The sequence below is a fragment of the Planococcus citri genome, chromosome 2 (assembly GCF_950023065.1).
Source record: "Planococcus citri chromosome 2, ihPlaCitr1.1, whole genome shotgun sequence".
Lineage (NCBI taxonomy): Eukaryota > Metazoa > Arthropoda > Insecta > Hemiptera > Pseudococcidae > Planococcus > Planococcus citri.
In genome coordinates, this window is record NC_088678.1 from 62,401,640 (window position 1) to 62,416,967 (window position 15,328).

At 35.0% G+C, this 15,328-nt stretch overlaps 1 protein-coding gene across 2 annotated transcripts in view; it reads left to right on the forward strand.

Annotated features, from left to right (window-relative positions):
• Positions 1 to 3,188: 3,188 nt before the first annotated feature.
• SamDC (S-adenosylmethionine decarboxylase) overlaps positions 3,189 to 15,328 on the forward strand; it is a 41,537-nt gene continuing 29,397 nt past the window's right edge. The window contains exons 1-2 of one of the 2 annotated variants that reach the window (XM_065352056.1): positions 3,189 to 3,506; positions 3,579 to 3,665. In XM_065352056.1, coding sequence (XP_065208128.1) covers positions 3,391 to 3,506; positions 3,579 to 3,665 — 203 coding nt within the window. In that variant the 5' untranslated portion in view covers positions 3,189 to 3,390. The remainder of the gene's footprint in view (positions 3,507 to 3,578; positions 3,666 to 15,328) is intronic. The other variant, XM_065352057.1, reaches the window with a different exon arrangement.

Sequence of the window (15,328 nt, forward strand, 5' to 3'; positions counted from 1 at the left end):
CTTCCATTAAGAGATCCCATCTCGAAACTTGAATATTTCGAAAAAGCATCAAAAGGTACATCTATGGAAATTTTTTCAGAATTTCTAATGCTAGCTCTCACTTACAGCGCCATTTTGAAATTTGAACATACAATTTGAAAGTTCAACTTTAAAATTTTGAAAATTTCAAAATGCTTAAGAAGTTCAAAATTCAATACCCTTTCGAACTGTGGGATCAGTTCTGATCAAAGTATCGTAATTTTGGAGGAATGCGCTGCTGAAGTTGAGTACCTCGAGACAATGTGAAGATAATGGAAGTCCTCTCACTCGCCCTCTGAGGGGGCTGGGACGAAACTAATTGCGGGGTTTTTACTTACTGGGTGGGTAGATATTGTAAAAAAAATTTGAGCGAAATCGAAAGACATGACTCAAAAAGTACTTAGGTCGAATTGACATGGAATGACCCTTTTGGCAATTTTCAACATGAAAATGAAAATTTTTTCAATTACTGTGAAGAATGCAACATTTTTTTTTTGGTAAGAAAGAGAGGATATCTAGCAATTTATGTGATAGGAAAAAACTCCAAATTACAGGTGAATTTCTTCAACAATAAAAAAAATCCAAATTGCAAGAGTCTTTGGCAATTTTTCTCCTTTTTTTTTTGTAAGAAAAAGCAGGATTTTCCTGCAATTTAGTAGGAAAAAAACTTCTAATTCCAGCTGAATTTCTTTAAAAATGAAAAATCCAAACTGCAAGAGCCAAAGTCTAGGAGAAAAAAATTTAAAATACCGAAATACTAATTTTAAAAGGGTGCAATTTATCGTTACTTTAAAAAAGGGGGTTAGCACGATAACAGTAGTGGGTTATCACGATAAATAAGTATTCACGATGAAAAAGAGGATTGCACGATAAAAAAGTGTATTTCACAATAAAAAAATGTATTGCACGATTTCTTAAAAAACGAACGATAAATTAAGTGGTATCCACGATAAATATGATAGTTAGAACAATAAAAAATAAACAATTTCCACGAGAAGTTTTTGACTGAATGAACGATAAATAAGTGATGTCCACGATAAATAAGGATAAATGAACGATAAATAAGGATAAACGAACGCCAAAAAGTATAAGATTTTTGCGAGTGAATAAAAAATGAAGTGTTCTGGTAGGTGCCTATTTCAATAAAGCTTCACGAGATAACGTCGGACGATCTCGTTTATGTTTTTGACCCAATGGGATGGATTTTGCTCCCAAGGGAGAGTTGAAATTCGGTAAATTTTCACCCGAGCCTAATACTTTTTCTCGAAATGTCCCGATTCTCATCTAATGGACTTGGAAAAATCACAGATTTTTAATGAAATTACGAAAAATTCTATTTTTTTACCTATTCGATGGCCTTTGCACCCCCCTACTGGAGCCCCATTTGGGTTTCGAACCAAAATAACGTCAAAAATGAATTCTGGAGCCCAAAATACGTAAATATCGATACCCCGCCACTCGACTCTTCCAAAATATTTACCCCTTTGCACCCTCCTCCTGGGGCCCCCATTTGAGGTTCGAACCAAAATAACGACAAAAATGAATTCAGTGCCTCAAAATACCTGTGTATCAAAAAGATTGATGTCCAAATTTGCATTCATTTCTGAAATATGATTTTTGACACCCTAAAAAATGAATCTGTCCCACTGTGTGCCAGCGTTTTCTTTTGTCAATGAAAAATATCGTGCTAATCAATGAAAAATATCGTGTTTATCAATGAAAATTATCGGGCTAACAACCTTTTTCAATGGTTGAAAAATGCTGTGCTTACCATCTAAACTACCGTTACTAAGCCACGTTTTATCGTTCAAATGGTTATCGTGCTAACCACCTTTTTTATCGTTCGATTATATATTTCCCATTTTAAAATAATTCTGTAATGTTTTTTGGCATTTGTACCATTTTTGAAAATTTAATTGGTATTTTCATAAGTACATATAAAGTAGGTACAAGCGCCCAATCAAAAAATAGAGAACCTGATGATGTGATGAAAATGATTAATGATTATTCGCCACGTGTTTACTAAGTTTTTATTAAAATATAATTTAAACAAATTATTTAATTTTCCTTAATTATTTTATTTATTACAAATGAAAATTCTGCAGTCTGGTGAATGGTTTGGAGAAAATCTGTAAATTTCATGAATTTCAACGGAATTTAAGGAATTGAAAGTTTTGGAAACTTTCCTGAAACCGGAAACTTTATTCAGTGGAAAATTTCCTATCATCTCCAACTGCCCTCACGGAAAAAAAATAGTACTTTCTGAGTAGTAGTTTTTTAACGGAGTAAAAAGTACTACTTTTTAACACCTTCATGGAGAAATATTAGTAGTTTTACATAAAAACTACTACTTTTGTCAAAAACTAGTTCAAATTACTACTTCGTAAGTAGTAGTTTTGAAGTAGTAATTTTAACTAGTTTTTAGACAAAAGTAGTAGTTTTTACGTAAAACTACTAATATTTCTCCATGAAGGTGTTAAAAAGTAGTACTTTTTACTCCGTTAAAAAACTACTACTCAGAAAGTACTATTTTTTTTCCGTAAGGGTGAATAAAATAACTTCCTAACAAGGTAACAAATAACAATCAACGATACAGCTCTCACTCTGAGTATTGAGTAAAAAAACAAATTAATGAAATTAAAATTCTGATTCCGATTTTCCGAACAGTTTCAACTTTGTTTTTTTAAATCTCATGTACCTACTACCTACTCACTGAAAATTTTGACTTTTGAGCAATCTTATTCAAAGTTTATCCGTACAAAATGCAAATGAATTATGAAATGAAAATGTGCTATAATACATATAATAGGTAGTTGATCGTACACTTACACCCAACTTTATTTTTATCGCCTTTGATTCTGAATTTCTGATCCAAATAAATTTTCCTGAAATAGATCGCACTCGCAGATGAATGATTTATGATTTATGTTTGATGAAATTTAATTCTGCGATGAAAAAAAAATGAAAATCGTATAATCATAATTTTCATAATCGTAAATTCGTAAAATAAAAATTAAATTTAAAAAGTTTGAAATTGAATTCGACTCGCGAATTGAACGAACGACATGAACGAAATGAACAGCTGTTTTGACGCATCGCGCATCCAAAAAGAAAACTCTCGATATGGGTGAAGAGGGAGGGAATTTCCTGCGATAACGAAATTTTAAAAAAATTTTCATTATTCAGAACAAGTTGAATGTTCATTCGGCTCGCCGTATGTTGCTATTCGCTGTGATCCTGTGATATAAAAAATTTTATCTAATTTTCACTTCGTTCTTGCGCATTTTCAAGTAGTATTCGATCGACGATTTTCAACTTATACTTTAATGAATAACATAATCACAACGATAGGTAATTTTAATTACTGACAAAATGAGCAATATCGAAAATCCGGACCAGTTTTTCGAAGGAGCCGAGAAATTGTTGGAAATTTGGTTCACCGGTACTACCGAAGGAAATTGCGATGGTGACCTCAGAAGGATACCTAGGTAATTATCTACTCGATGAAATACTTATTCGGTTTTTGGAACGGTGTGATTAAAATGTGTTTTCGGTTTCAGGCAAAAGCTCGAGAGCATGCTGAAATTGGTGCATTGCGAAGTAATCAGCTTCAGCAGTAATGATCATATTGACGCTTATGTGTTAAGGTAAGTGTGAGAATAATCCACGAAGCGTTATTTTTCAAGCTAGGTATACGATTTTACTCGTTATGTGCGAGTAAGTTTAACCTTTTCCGATGGCAATACCTAAGTGTGTAAATAGCTTATTATCTTATCGCAAAGCAGTGACGATTTCGAGCTTCTTAATTCCGCCAAGCTTTTCGTATTGTACGACTTAATTCCACAATCTTGCGAGAATTACTTCATTTATCCGTATACTATGCTCTTGGTTCAGTGTACTTGAGCTGTTTAGCGATCGATTGACGATTATACCTACGTATCAAGTACCACCTGCAATTGGAATAAAAATCTAATCGACGATATGGATCAATGGCATCGTATTACATCATTCGAATGATTCGATTTCGAGCTGAATAATTTTTCTGCAAAAAAAATTGCACGTGTTTTATCCACTATCGGCCTTCGCTCGTAGATGCGCCAGCGCATAAGATGATAAAAATTATACCATCGATCGAACATTTTTTTTCCTCTGTTCGAGGTTTTAAAATGATTGAAGATGCCTTTATTTTATATGATGAAAATATAAACATATTGTTTTGAATATAATAAATATTGAAACCGAGCCAAATATCGTACTCGTGTGTTTGTTGAGATTATTTCATCTTCCCGCCCATGTTCAAAAATTTTCAAATTTCCATGTATCATTTTTTTTTTTTGAAAAATTTGTCAAGGAGACGGATTTGTTTAGCTTATACTCGATCATCGGACAAAAAATAAATCAAAACGAGTTGAAGCCAAATTCCGACCATATTTTAAAGATGTACATAGTTACGTTTGGCAAATTTTACATTTTTTTGGAAGTGTTTTAAATGAACGTTGTATAGCTACGAAACCTTCGTAAAATTTGGCAACACATAATATTTTTTCGAGTTTTTAATCGCGATTTAGGTGTTCTAGACCATTGAAAAATATTGCCAATGACCTTTAACGTTCGTTGTGTTTTACCAATGAGAAAAATTGTCAGTTTGAAAATTTTTCAAACATAAGAGCTTATAATCTACATCGTTACATAAATTTTCTGCATTTCAATTGGTTAAAATTCCCTTAACATTTTTTTATCTGTATTTCCTTGTGTTATTTTTTATAATGCGCTTTTTTCCCGATGTCGTAGTGGTTTCTAAAATGTGGAATTAGCTATTGAAAAACCACGATTGTTAAATAGGTTTAGGTTTAACCATAAGCGAAATTCTTTCGCTAATAAATCGAATTGTAAAATTTATTGCCTCAGGATGAGCACACGTTTCTATCATAAACATTAATTAAGTTCGAAGTTCGTTGTATTACGCGCGTTCGAAATGTAATTTAATGTTATAGCGAGAGAAAATTATACCAAGGGTAAGGATGAATTGATTTTTCATCGAATGGCCAGGGGCGGAAGTATGTTCACATATCTGGGTGTTCACAATGCTTATATTCTTTTTGATCATCCGATAGGAATTCTATATGTAAAGTGTATCGATTAGTTTGAATAAAAAATTACACGGTGTTCAATAATGAGATATTCTGGTAATTTGAATGGGTATTGAATGAGGTGCCTGGATGTCTGGATTGTCTAACCATATTCGTGTATTCACTTTCGTTGGCTGTTTCGTCTTTTCCAATTGGAATGATTGTGGCCAAGATTTTCTCAAGAAGAGGAAAAAACGAGATTTTTAAGTTGTTTTTTTTTCTTATGTTGTGTCATAAATATTGAGATTAAATTATGCTCAAGCGTAGAGGCAGTAAAAAAATTTCAAAAAAATGGCTTAAAAAATTGTCTGTTTCATAACAAATTTTCATTCGCGATGTGAGGGGACTTGTCCCCTTAACCCACCCCATGACTGCATCACTGATATTTTCTCATTAAAATGTAAAATCTCATTAATCGACAATGTAAACTTCGATTACTGTGCGTTTTCCCATTGAAACGAGGAATAAATAAATAATTATTACTAAATGATATGCAACTGTACTCGGAATTGTTGTTTACTCATATCAAACTAAAATTCTACGTAAGCTTTCCTTACGGAAATGTTTCAACTTTGTATTCGTCAATAGCTAACTAATTTATTTTTTTGACCAATGATGAACTCGGGAAATAATCTGAAAAGGATCTGTTGTGTAGAAATGTTCAGAGTTCATGATGATTACAAAATTCTATGGTCCAGGGTACCTACCTACCTACCGACGTATAAGTACCTATTCTCGATGATACTGAAATTATTTTTAAACATGGAATCCGGCTAATTATAAATTTACTTTATCGCTGATTTAATGCTTTCGTCGAGATAGTATTATGTAATGTACCAAATTAAATTAATGGATGTGAACTTATACAAACGAGTATATTGAGACCACACGTAATTGCTTATCATCAGCAAATAGGCGAGAGTGTAATTTTGCTTAATTAAGCAAGATTGTACATCATTATTTGATTGACCTTTTGCAAACGAACACATTAAAGGCAGTGAACCTTTATGAGAAGTGAAGATTAAAAGATAGGCTGGATGGTGGTGTAAGGATAAGGATTTGAAAAACAATATTTGATACCTACCGACTCATGATATTTGAATTCGATAATGCTTGTTTTCGTTAAAGTGCCTATAGGTTGAATAAAACCAATTAATTGAAATTTTTTCTCGAGGTGCTCTGCAACATAGATTGGCTGGAGATTGCAGGAGCAGAGCTGTAATAAATTGTGTTGGGTCTAATAAAACCAAAAACCAAATTTGGTTTCTAAAACACATTAGTCTACTTTGTGCCTATCACACCAGATCATTAATTTCATGAGTAAAAAAATTTTGAGCCAACTTAATTCGTAAAAATTTTATTAATGTAGATGGTAGATATGTTGAACATCACATTTTCTCTCAGCAAATGTCACACTAGTTGACTTTTGTTCATTTACCTTGATTTTCCATTTTTATCCGTCCATTTTCATCAGATTCCATCAAGGACTTTTTGTAGATTCTCTGTCGCTTGAGCTTGGGATGAATGAACTGATAAAATTGCGGTGTCATCAGCAAACATTGCAGCTTCAGTTTCTTCTTCTGTTGGTATACCAACATTAAATACAAAATTCATCCCAGAATACTACCTTGTGACACTCTTACTACATTAATTGGGTGTTGATGATGGGTGCATGGTAGAACCAGGGATGGAAAGCTGAAAGATGAAACTTTTGTTCAGAAAACCCCAAAAATCATCGACTTTTGGCTTTTAGATGTTAGCTTTCCATCCCTGTGTCGAACAAATGAGCCAATTTTTGGCAATTTTGATCAAAATGTGTACAAACAGAGAAAAAAAACAAGGCTTCAAGCCCATACCCATACCCAAATACCTAAACAAAAATCCATGAATTTCTGTAGGTACCCGAATCCGTACCTGTAAAAATGAAACAATAAATACCTGTACCCACTAAGCCTTGAAAAAGAAATTAACAAATGCGAACAAATGGTCATGGCTGTGCCCATCCAACAATAACTGTGCTAATTTTCATGCAAATGTTGACTCATCCACATGCATCACTTTTGGACCCCACATGTCAACCCTGTGTTAAGCCAATTGTCAATGTAATTGTCAATCTACGTTGATTGACATTCATGTCTGACAATTAGCTCGACATAGGGTCAAAATTTACATTGACATGTGGGATAAAAATGATGTGGATGGATTGACATTGGCATACAAATTTAAATCAACCTTCTGCTTTCCAAAAATGTATTTTCCTGAAGTCAGTCATTGCTCATACTGAAAGCAGCATCCACGCAAAGGCCACTTCTGAGAGGTACAGACTTTCTGTACATGCAGGGCTACATACCAATATCAATACCAATACCAGCAAATGTTGAAAAAATTTACAAAATACCATTTTACCAATACTGATTTGCAGACAGACAAAGTACTGATTTACAAAATACCGATAAAGTTTTTGAAACTGTATTAATACCAATACTGAAATAATTTTTGATGGTATATTTTGGTATTGGTATTTTGAATTTTTTTTTATTGATTATCAAATTATAAATAAAATAACTGATGAATTATTACTCATATTGAAAATGCCAGATCTTCAGAAAAAATGATTTAGAACCAGTCACAACTAATCAACATGAATTGAAAACCCTACTAGGAAGCCTCAAGGACAAGGATCCAAAAACTGACCAATAAGGAATTTATAAGATCACATGCTCTGGCTGTGACAAACTTTACATAGGACAAATTAAGAGAAATATCATAACCAGATACAAAGAACACATGCTCAAAGCTAGATACAATATTGAAGGAAAATCAGCAATAGGAGACCACATTATAGCAACTGGACACACAATAACTGAACTTAACTTGACCCTAGAAAAACCAGTTACTAGAATATCTGAACTACCAATTAGATATAGACACTGGACCTGCATATAAAACAACCAACTCGCAGCCATCTTGGCAAAATAACCTGAGTAATGCCAATTTATCCCGCTGTGTGCTCTTGGCAGCGCTGTACTTCAATTTTGCAGGCGACAGGGAAAAGGGAGGGTTGTGTAGTCTGGAAGGGACTCATGGCTGCGCGCGCAGTGAGGAGTACCTCACGGACTACACAACCCTCACTTTTCCCTGTTGCCTGCAAAATTGAAGTACAGTGCTGCCAAGAGCACTCAGCAGGATAAATTGGCGTTACTCAACTTTTCTTTACCACTTCCATTCCCCTCGGCCTGCAGTTGGTTGTCTTATTCCACAAGTCCAGTGTCTATACAATTAGGGAAGCAATAGCCATGCACAAAAACAATACAGAAAAACTCCTCGATGATGACTTGGGACCTTTGGACATTGACCTGCTCAAATGCCTACATAGAACCAGTCACATATACACTCCAACAAACAGACAAACCCATCCTGGTAGTGACCACACCCAAGTTTTTGGACCAATCACAACATAAGGAAACTGACACAACCAAGGAATGACCACACCCAACCTTTACTTCAAGATGTATACTTTGTATTAGTTCATGAAGTGCTCTTGCCTGATGATGAAAAGTTGTACTTTTTGAAAAGATCTTTGCAATAAAAGCTTTAAAAATAAGGAGTTTTTCTTTTCCAATATTATTGGACTCCTTAGTTTTGGTTCATCCTTGACCAACCAAATGTTCACATTGCAGGGAAACATGAATAATTTCATCTGTGCCATAAAAAATTTGTTTTCCTCTTTGAACAAAATCATATTTTTAAAATGTTTACTGAAATTTTGAACACTAAAACAGAAATTTTGATCCTTAGAAATTGGTTAACATAGTTGTAAGTAGATGTAGATTTCAAGCATAAAATTCTACATCAACTTGTGCAGATGGTATGTCAACTGTCAGGGTATCAGAAATAATTATAAAATTTCATTAAAAAAATGTATTAAAACGGATTCTTTACAGACAGAAGATTCCTACTAAATAACTAATTGATAATTTTCTAATCATTATGATGGAAAAAAACATAGTTTATGTAAATGTTGATGTCGACAAATTGTTGTATGGGTGGAACGATACCTGTATTGAAATAAATTGTGAATAAATTCCTTTATTGGCTTTTACAAAGTGATATCATAATACAAACAGTATAAAGTTTTATATCTAGTAAGCCAGGTCCAAATCCTGAGCAATAAAGAGGACTCTTGTAGCCAGGCCCATTCAGCCTGGTCAAGCGCTATTCATTCTTCCGTAATGTTTTGTTTTTAGAAATTCAACAATGTCATCAGACCACCTCGCCCTCTGTCCTCCTTGCCTTCTTCCTCCTTCTGGCATCCAGTTTAGAATTTGTTTCCCCGTCCCACCAAGCATCCCCCTACCCTTACAATATGTCCAGCCTACTCCCATTTTTTCCTCCCTAATTTCATGTGTTGAAACCCTATCCCGAGCTAACATCGTTTTGCCTCGTATAGGCTGCCTATATGTTCAATTTGAGACAAAAAAGTCACCTCAATGAGGCAAGAATTCTGGTGAATTAGCCTGAAAATCAAGCGCCATCTATTAGCAAAACTAAAAATTATGCCTTTGCCTTATACAGAGCGGAGGTAAAATGCAGTGAAAGCTGATAGCTGGAACATGTAGCCCAACAAAAGAAAACATTCTTTTGTGACAGAAAAGACAGAACTACTATTAATGATTTAAACAGGAAGATGAATGTCTGGGGTAGGTGTCTGTCTAGGTGGTATGGTATGTTGTATTTGCACAGCAACGTTATCTCCTCCTACCCCACATAACTGGTATTGATAGGTAAGGGATGTTTGTCAACTATACTTTTAAAGGAGTACACCACCACTGCAGGTTTAAAAATAGGTCTTAAATTATGTATAAATGACAATCGAGCCTCCTTTAGGGAAGTAATTTTTTTCCATCAATTTTGAGTAATTTATCCTTCTAAACATGTGTGTTTGGAGGGAATAATTTTTCAATTTTTTTGAGATGTTTTTGAGCAGCATGTGATATGTTTATTAGGATGAAATATTCTTTTGAAAAATAAATTAGTTACCTATTTGTGAAAATTTTCCAGCAAATAAGAGGAAAAGAAAAGACAAACGACTGTTTTTTGAGTCAAAAACAATGTTTTTTCAAAATTTAGTCCCAAAAAAGTGAAAAAAATGGGTAACAGTTCCACATAAAAATTAAAATTGCACACAAATCTTCAAAAAAATGATGGAGCTTTGAAATTTGTGTTACCTATCTAATTCCTTCGAGTTTTTTTTTTAGTCAGAATGTCAGAAAATTGTAATTTCAAATTTTCCTATTCATTAGGGGAATAAGCCTGATGAAATTTTAAAAAGCAATAAAAAATCTGCAATCTCCATTTCTAGGGTTATTTTTATCTCAAACTAAACACTTGATTTTCAGGGATGAAAATGGGAAAAAAATTTAATTTTTTTAATTTGGCGAATGAAGCATCAAACTTGATGTTTTTTGACTCAAAATTATATTTTTTTGACCTACTAATAACGAACCTAACTCATTTAAATTCATATTTTTTTCGATCCTCAAAATTCATTTTAAAAATTATTTAATTTAGGTTCCTTTTCACATGTTGTAAAGACGAATCGCATCTTTCAGTTTCATTTTTAATAGGGCGCCATCTAACACTCGCGTAAGGTACTTAAAAAAATCAAATACCTACGAGCTAATTTGCATATTTTTGTCATTAGTCTCATATAGGTGAAAAAATCGTCTCAAATCGCGAATATAGGCAAAAAAAAGTGCCTCAGTGAGGCAAAATGTCAGCTCGGGATCACATCTGGCTGTTTGTTTGAGGCTTGCCATTCTAATTTTTTGTTTTCTTTAGACCCCCAACATTAAAAAAATCATGGCATTTTGGGTAGTGTTTAATTTTTCCTTGAGATTTGAGATTTCTACTGAGAGTCCAAGTTTGAACCCCATAAGAGATCACTGAGAATGAGAGGTGTCATATTGGCCTGGTTTGTATACGTGATATTATACAAATTATTGGCTAGTAAACTTGAGAGTCAGCTTTGTAAACAATACACTTGTCTTGTTTACAAAGTTGACATCGTCATTATGTATTTTAACTCCGGACTTGAAAGGCATAATCGCGTCAAATAAGATTCAATTCTAATTCTTTGGTTAATTCTAATCGGGTTAAAACGACAATTCTTCTTAAAAGATTGTCGTATTTATTCTCTTATTTTATAATAAGTTTCTATTGATTTTATAATCATAATAAACAATTTTCTACCGTTTTGTGACCAATTGTTTATCAGTTCGCGACTTATTTCATTACGATGACGTTTTCTTATTATATCTGAGTGAGCTGTTTACGGTGAAACGATACTTCTTCATAGAGAGGGATTTTAATCCATCTACCATCCGAGTAATTAGTATCACGTAGACCTCAGGTACATAACGAGATTAACTATATCATTTTGGCGCCCAACGATTAGTACTTTTCGTTTTCGCAACATCTGTTACGAAATTTAGAAAAAAACTCATCTGAAGAATATTTTTTGATTACAATTGTAATCGAAAATATTGTATCCGAAATTTTCCAAACAGTGCAACTACTTTCTGAGATACCTTTTTCGATTACTTGTAATTGAAGAAATCTCATAACAACCGTTTCGCGGAAAAATTTCAAGGACTTTTGAGTGCTATCTCAAAGGTCATTCAACCCTTGGGTCTAGTTGCAACCGCCACTACCCCACCTCCACCCGAACGAAGAATAGATTACTGGACGCGGTTGTTTATTTATTCGTTATCTACTGGAGAAATTCTCAATTACGTAAGTAAATTTCAACTTAATTTAAATTTTTTTTTTTTCTCGCTCGATTTTTTCCGTTCGTATTTACAATCGCGATCATGAATAGTGAAACGCCTTTTACTCCAATTGCGAACGCTAACGTTATACCCAGTGTAAACCCTGAAAACCTGGCAAATGAACAGGGAGATTTTCAGGATTATTATGGCAATTATCCAAACCAAAATAAGGAAAATCAAGATCCTATGTGCATAGATCATATCCACACGTCTGGTCCGGTTACTAGATCGAAATCAGGCATCGTAAAAAGCAATAGAAAATACGACGATTTAGTCTTTATTCCTACGAGTAAAAAATCGTCTCGTAAAGCTGCTTTTAAACCCAGCTTGATCCCAACCAGTGTTGTAAATATCTCTAATTCATCTTCACTCGATAACATCCGTGAAGAAGCAGTTATTTCACCAGCAAATGCTGATGATACGAATAATGCAATTCCAGTTATACCGCAAGTTGAGTCGGCGCATATGCACCGACCAATTTTTAATATGGATAATACAACTACTTTCATACCACAGACTGAATCGGTACAGCTGTACCGACCACCTTTCGACATCCAGAAATACGACAACGTCTTGGAACCTAATACACACAACGCATTTTTGGAAACATGGAGCTGGTCTGAAGAATTGAAAAAACAAATCACTTTGAATCAGCGATCAACCGATCTACGTATTGACAACGTAGAAACTTCAACAAATGCACGTATCGACGAAGTAAAACTGGTGGCTGAAAGAGCTTATGAAGATGCGCAAATCCAATTACGAAACAATTCTGTCTTTATGAAAAACATCGACGAGTGGCACGGTGACGTGAATCAAATGATAAGCGAACAGTGTACCATTCTATCAAATAAAACAGCAGAAATCAAAGAAGTTAAAGATCATCAAATCATTACGGACACCAATGTCGAAAATATCAAGACTGCTTTGTCGGCTGATATTGTCCATCTGGACAATAAATATGGCGATAAGGTGCAACGCATAAACCAAAACAGTGAACGAATGTGTACTGATCTAAATTACGTAAAGACTGCTGTACAGAATATGGCCAGAAACCCACCGCAGATTGTACAGGGAGCCGCACCTGCTGCTCCCAAAGGTAAGTCGGTGGGAATCGATGCACTAACAGTAAAATCTGCTGGAATATTTTTCGACGATTCCAAGAAATTCTTCCCGCACGCTTTTGTGAAATCATTCAACAGACACTTTGACAAGACTGGAGCTCTTGATTTCCATAAAATGTCAGCATTCAAGGGAGTGATTCTAACAAGCGACCGTGATTATTTCTTGGAGAAAGCGGAACCAAAAGAAACGTTTGAACAATTGATCGACGTATTCTACTCGTATTATTGGGACCGTGCCAAACAAATCCAAGCTTGGGAATACTGCAGGAACGGTTTCGACAAATGCGAAAGCGAAATAATCCTAGCTACGAGAATCACAAAATGGGCAAATAGCCTGAAACATCTGGATATAATTAAAGAAACAGAGGTCATCAAAACTCTATCTACCAAGGCACCAGAAATTCATCGAGTAAAATTACAGAAATGTAAAACTGTAGATGAATTTATTACTAAGGTAAACGATAAATTGGTAGATGAGACCAACACAAGCATTGAAAAAACGGTGACGATCACCAATACTCCGAATCTGACCAGGGATTTAAGTGGAAGTTATCAAGGTTTCAATCCGTTGCAATTGCAACAGATTACCAAAGCGTTAAACCAACAGCAGACGATCGGAAATATATTCAACAAAAACAAAGGAATGCCTTTCAACAAGAATAATTTTCCGCCCAAAAACAACGATAAGCCACCACCTAAGCCAGATCCAAAATCAATTCCGAAAATTCCTGAAGAGCCTCATGTACCTCCTAAATCAAAACCACTTCCGTTCCGAGTGGATCAAAAGGGGCACATACTCTTGAATAAGTTCGGAAAGACACCGGTTACTGCATCGGTAAACCTGATAGATGCAAATGATCCGGAATTACAGGCATCTATGTATAGCTGCTTCTTATTGAACCAACAAGCTAGCGACACAGACGTGGACGCTATGGATATAAATGAGTTATCCAACATGATGTTAAACTTAGGTATTGACCCTACTCCTACCATGGAACAAATAAGAACCGCGGCTGCAGGTGAAGACGGATTGTTTGATCAGTTAAACTTAAACAACTAGGGGCCCGCGGGGCAGCCTCTAGTAATCACGACGCCCCAATGCGTAGGATATTCAAGGACCACACCGCGATTGGTGATGGAATAGTCCACTTCCTCAAACGAGGTGAGTTGGGCAGTAACAATAGTCTTCCTAGTTATTTGAGAGATCAAGTGAGCCTCTCAGATATTTTCGATGCACTTAAAGACGAAAAATTCGAACCAAAAGGCAAGTATATTCTTTCCGCCGGTCAGCTCGAATTAAACTATTCTAAAAAACCATACGAAATCGTCGAAAAAGAACTGAGGAAGATTATAAACCTGCTACTCGAAAAATTCCAAGCCGAATACGTCATTTTGCTATTTCCAATCGTAAAACCTCGCCAAAAAGGCGACAAAGAGGTAACGCTTGCACGATATATCGAATATCGTAAAATTTTCCTAAGAATGACAGAAGATGCACGTGTATTCTTCTGGAGGGAACCTGCAATGGGATATCTCCATACGGAGATATGTCAGAAACAGGAAGGTGGTCAATATATTCGTCCGAAGACAGGTGCTGACAAGAACATTCTACCTAACATCGAACGGTTTAAATTTATCCACCGGGTAAAACGTTATTATCCATTGATCACTACATATGTAGCGCTTCATTATCTAATGGAGAGGAAATTGGATCAACACGAGTTGATCATATACAGGAGTAAACATTGGACAAATAATCGTGGTATACTCGGCGGAGGAATACGAAATGTAATCGCTCCAGCACGTTTGATTTTGGACGATAACACAAATAGAAATATCCAAACCGACGCATTGGAGGTTGAAGAAATGGTAAACAAACCAACTATACTACCATTACCAACCAATACATTAAATTTCGAGTTAGAAACAGAAACCGCACCGCAAAATAACGTTCAAGAAGAAACAAATGTTTCTTCTGATACGAGCATTCACGCGGAAACGAAGACTCAACCTACATTAATGGTCCCTGACATGATTCAGCAAGGAATATTCAGAAGACCTCATACGACTATGCCTACCAGATCGACAAGATTCTCAAAACCAGCTGTGGAACGAAGCCATTTGACTTTGAACCAAATGCTGGGAGTGAAAAGAAATCGTGTACGCTACGAAGACTCATCAGATGATGATGATGACTTTGATCATGAAGCAAAAGAACTTCAGGCTA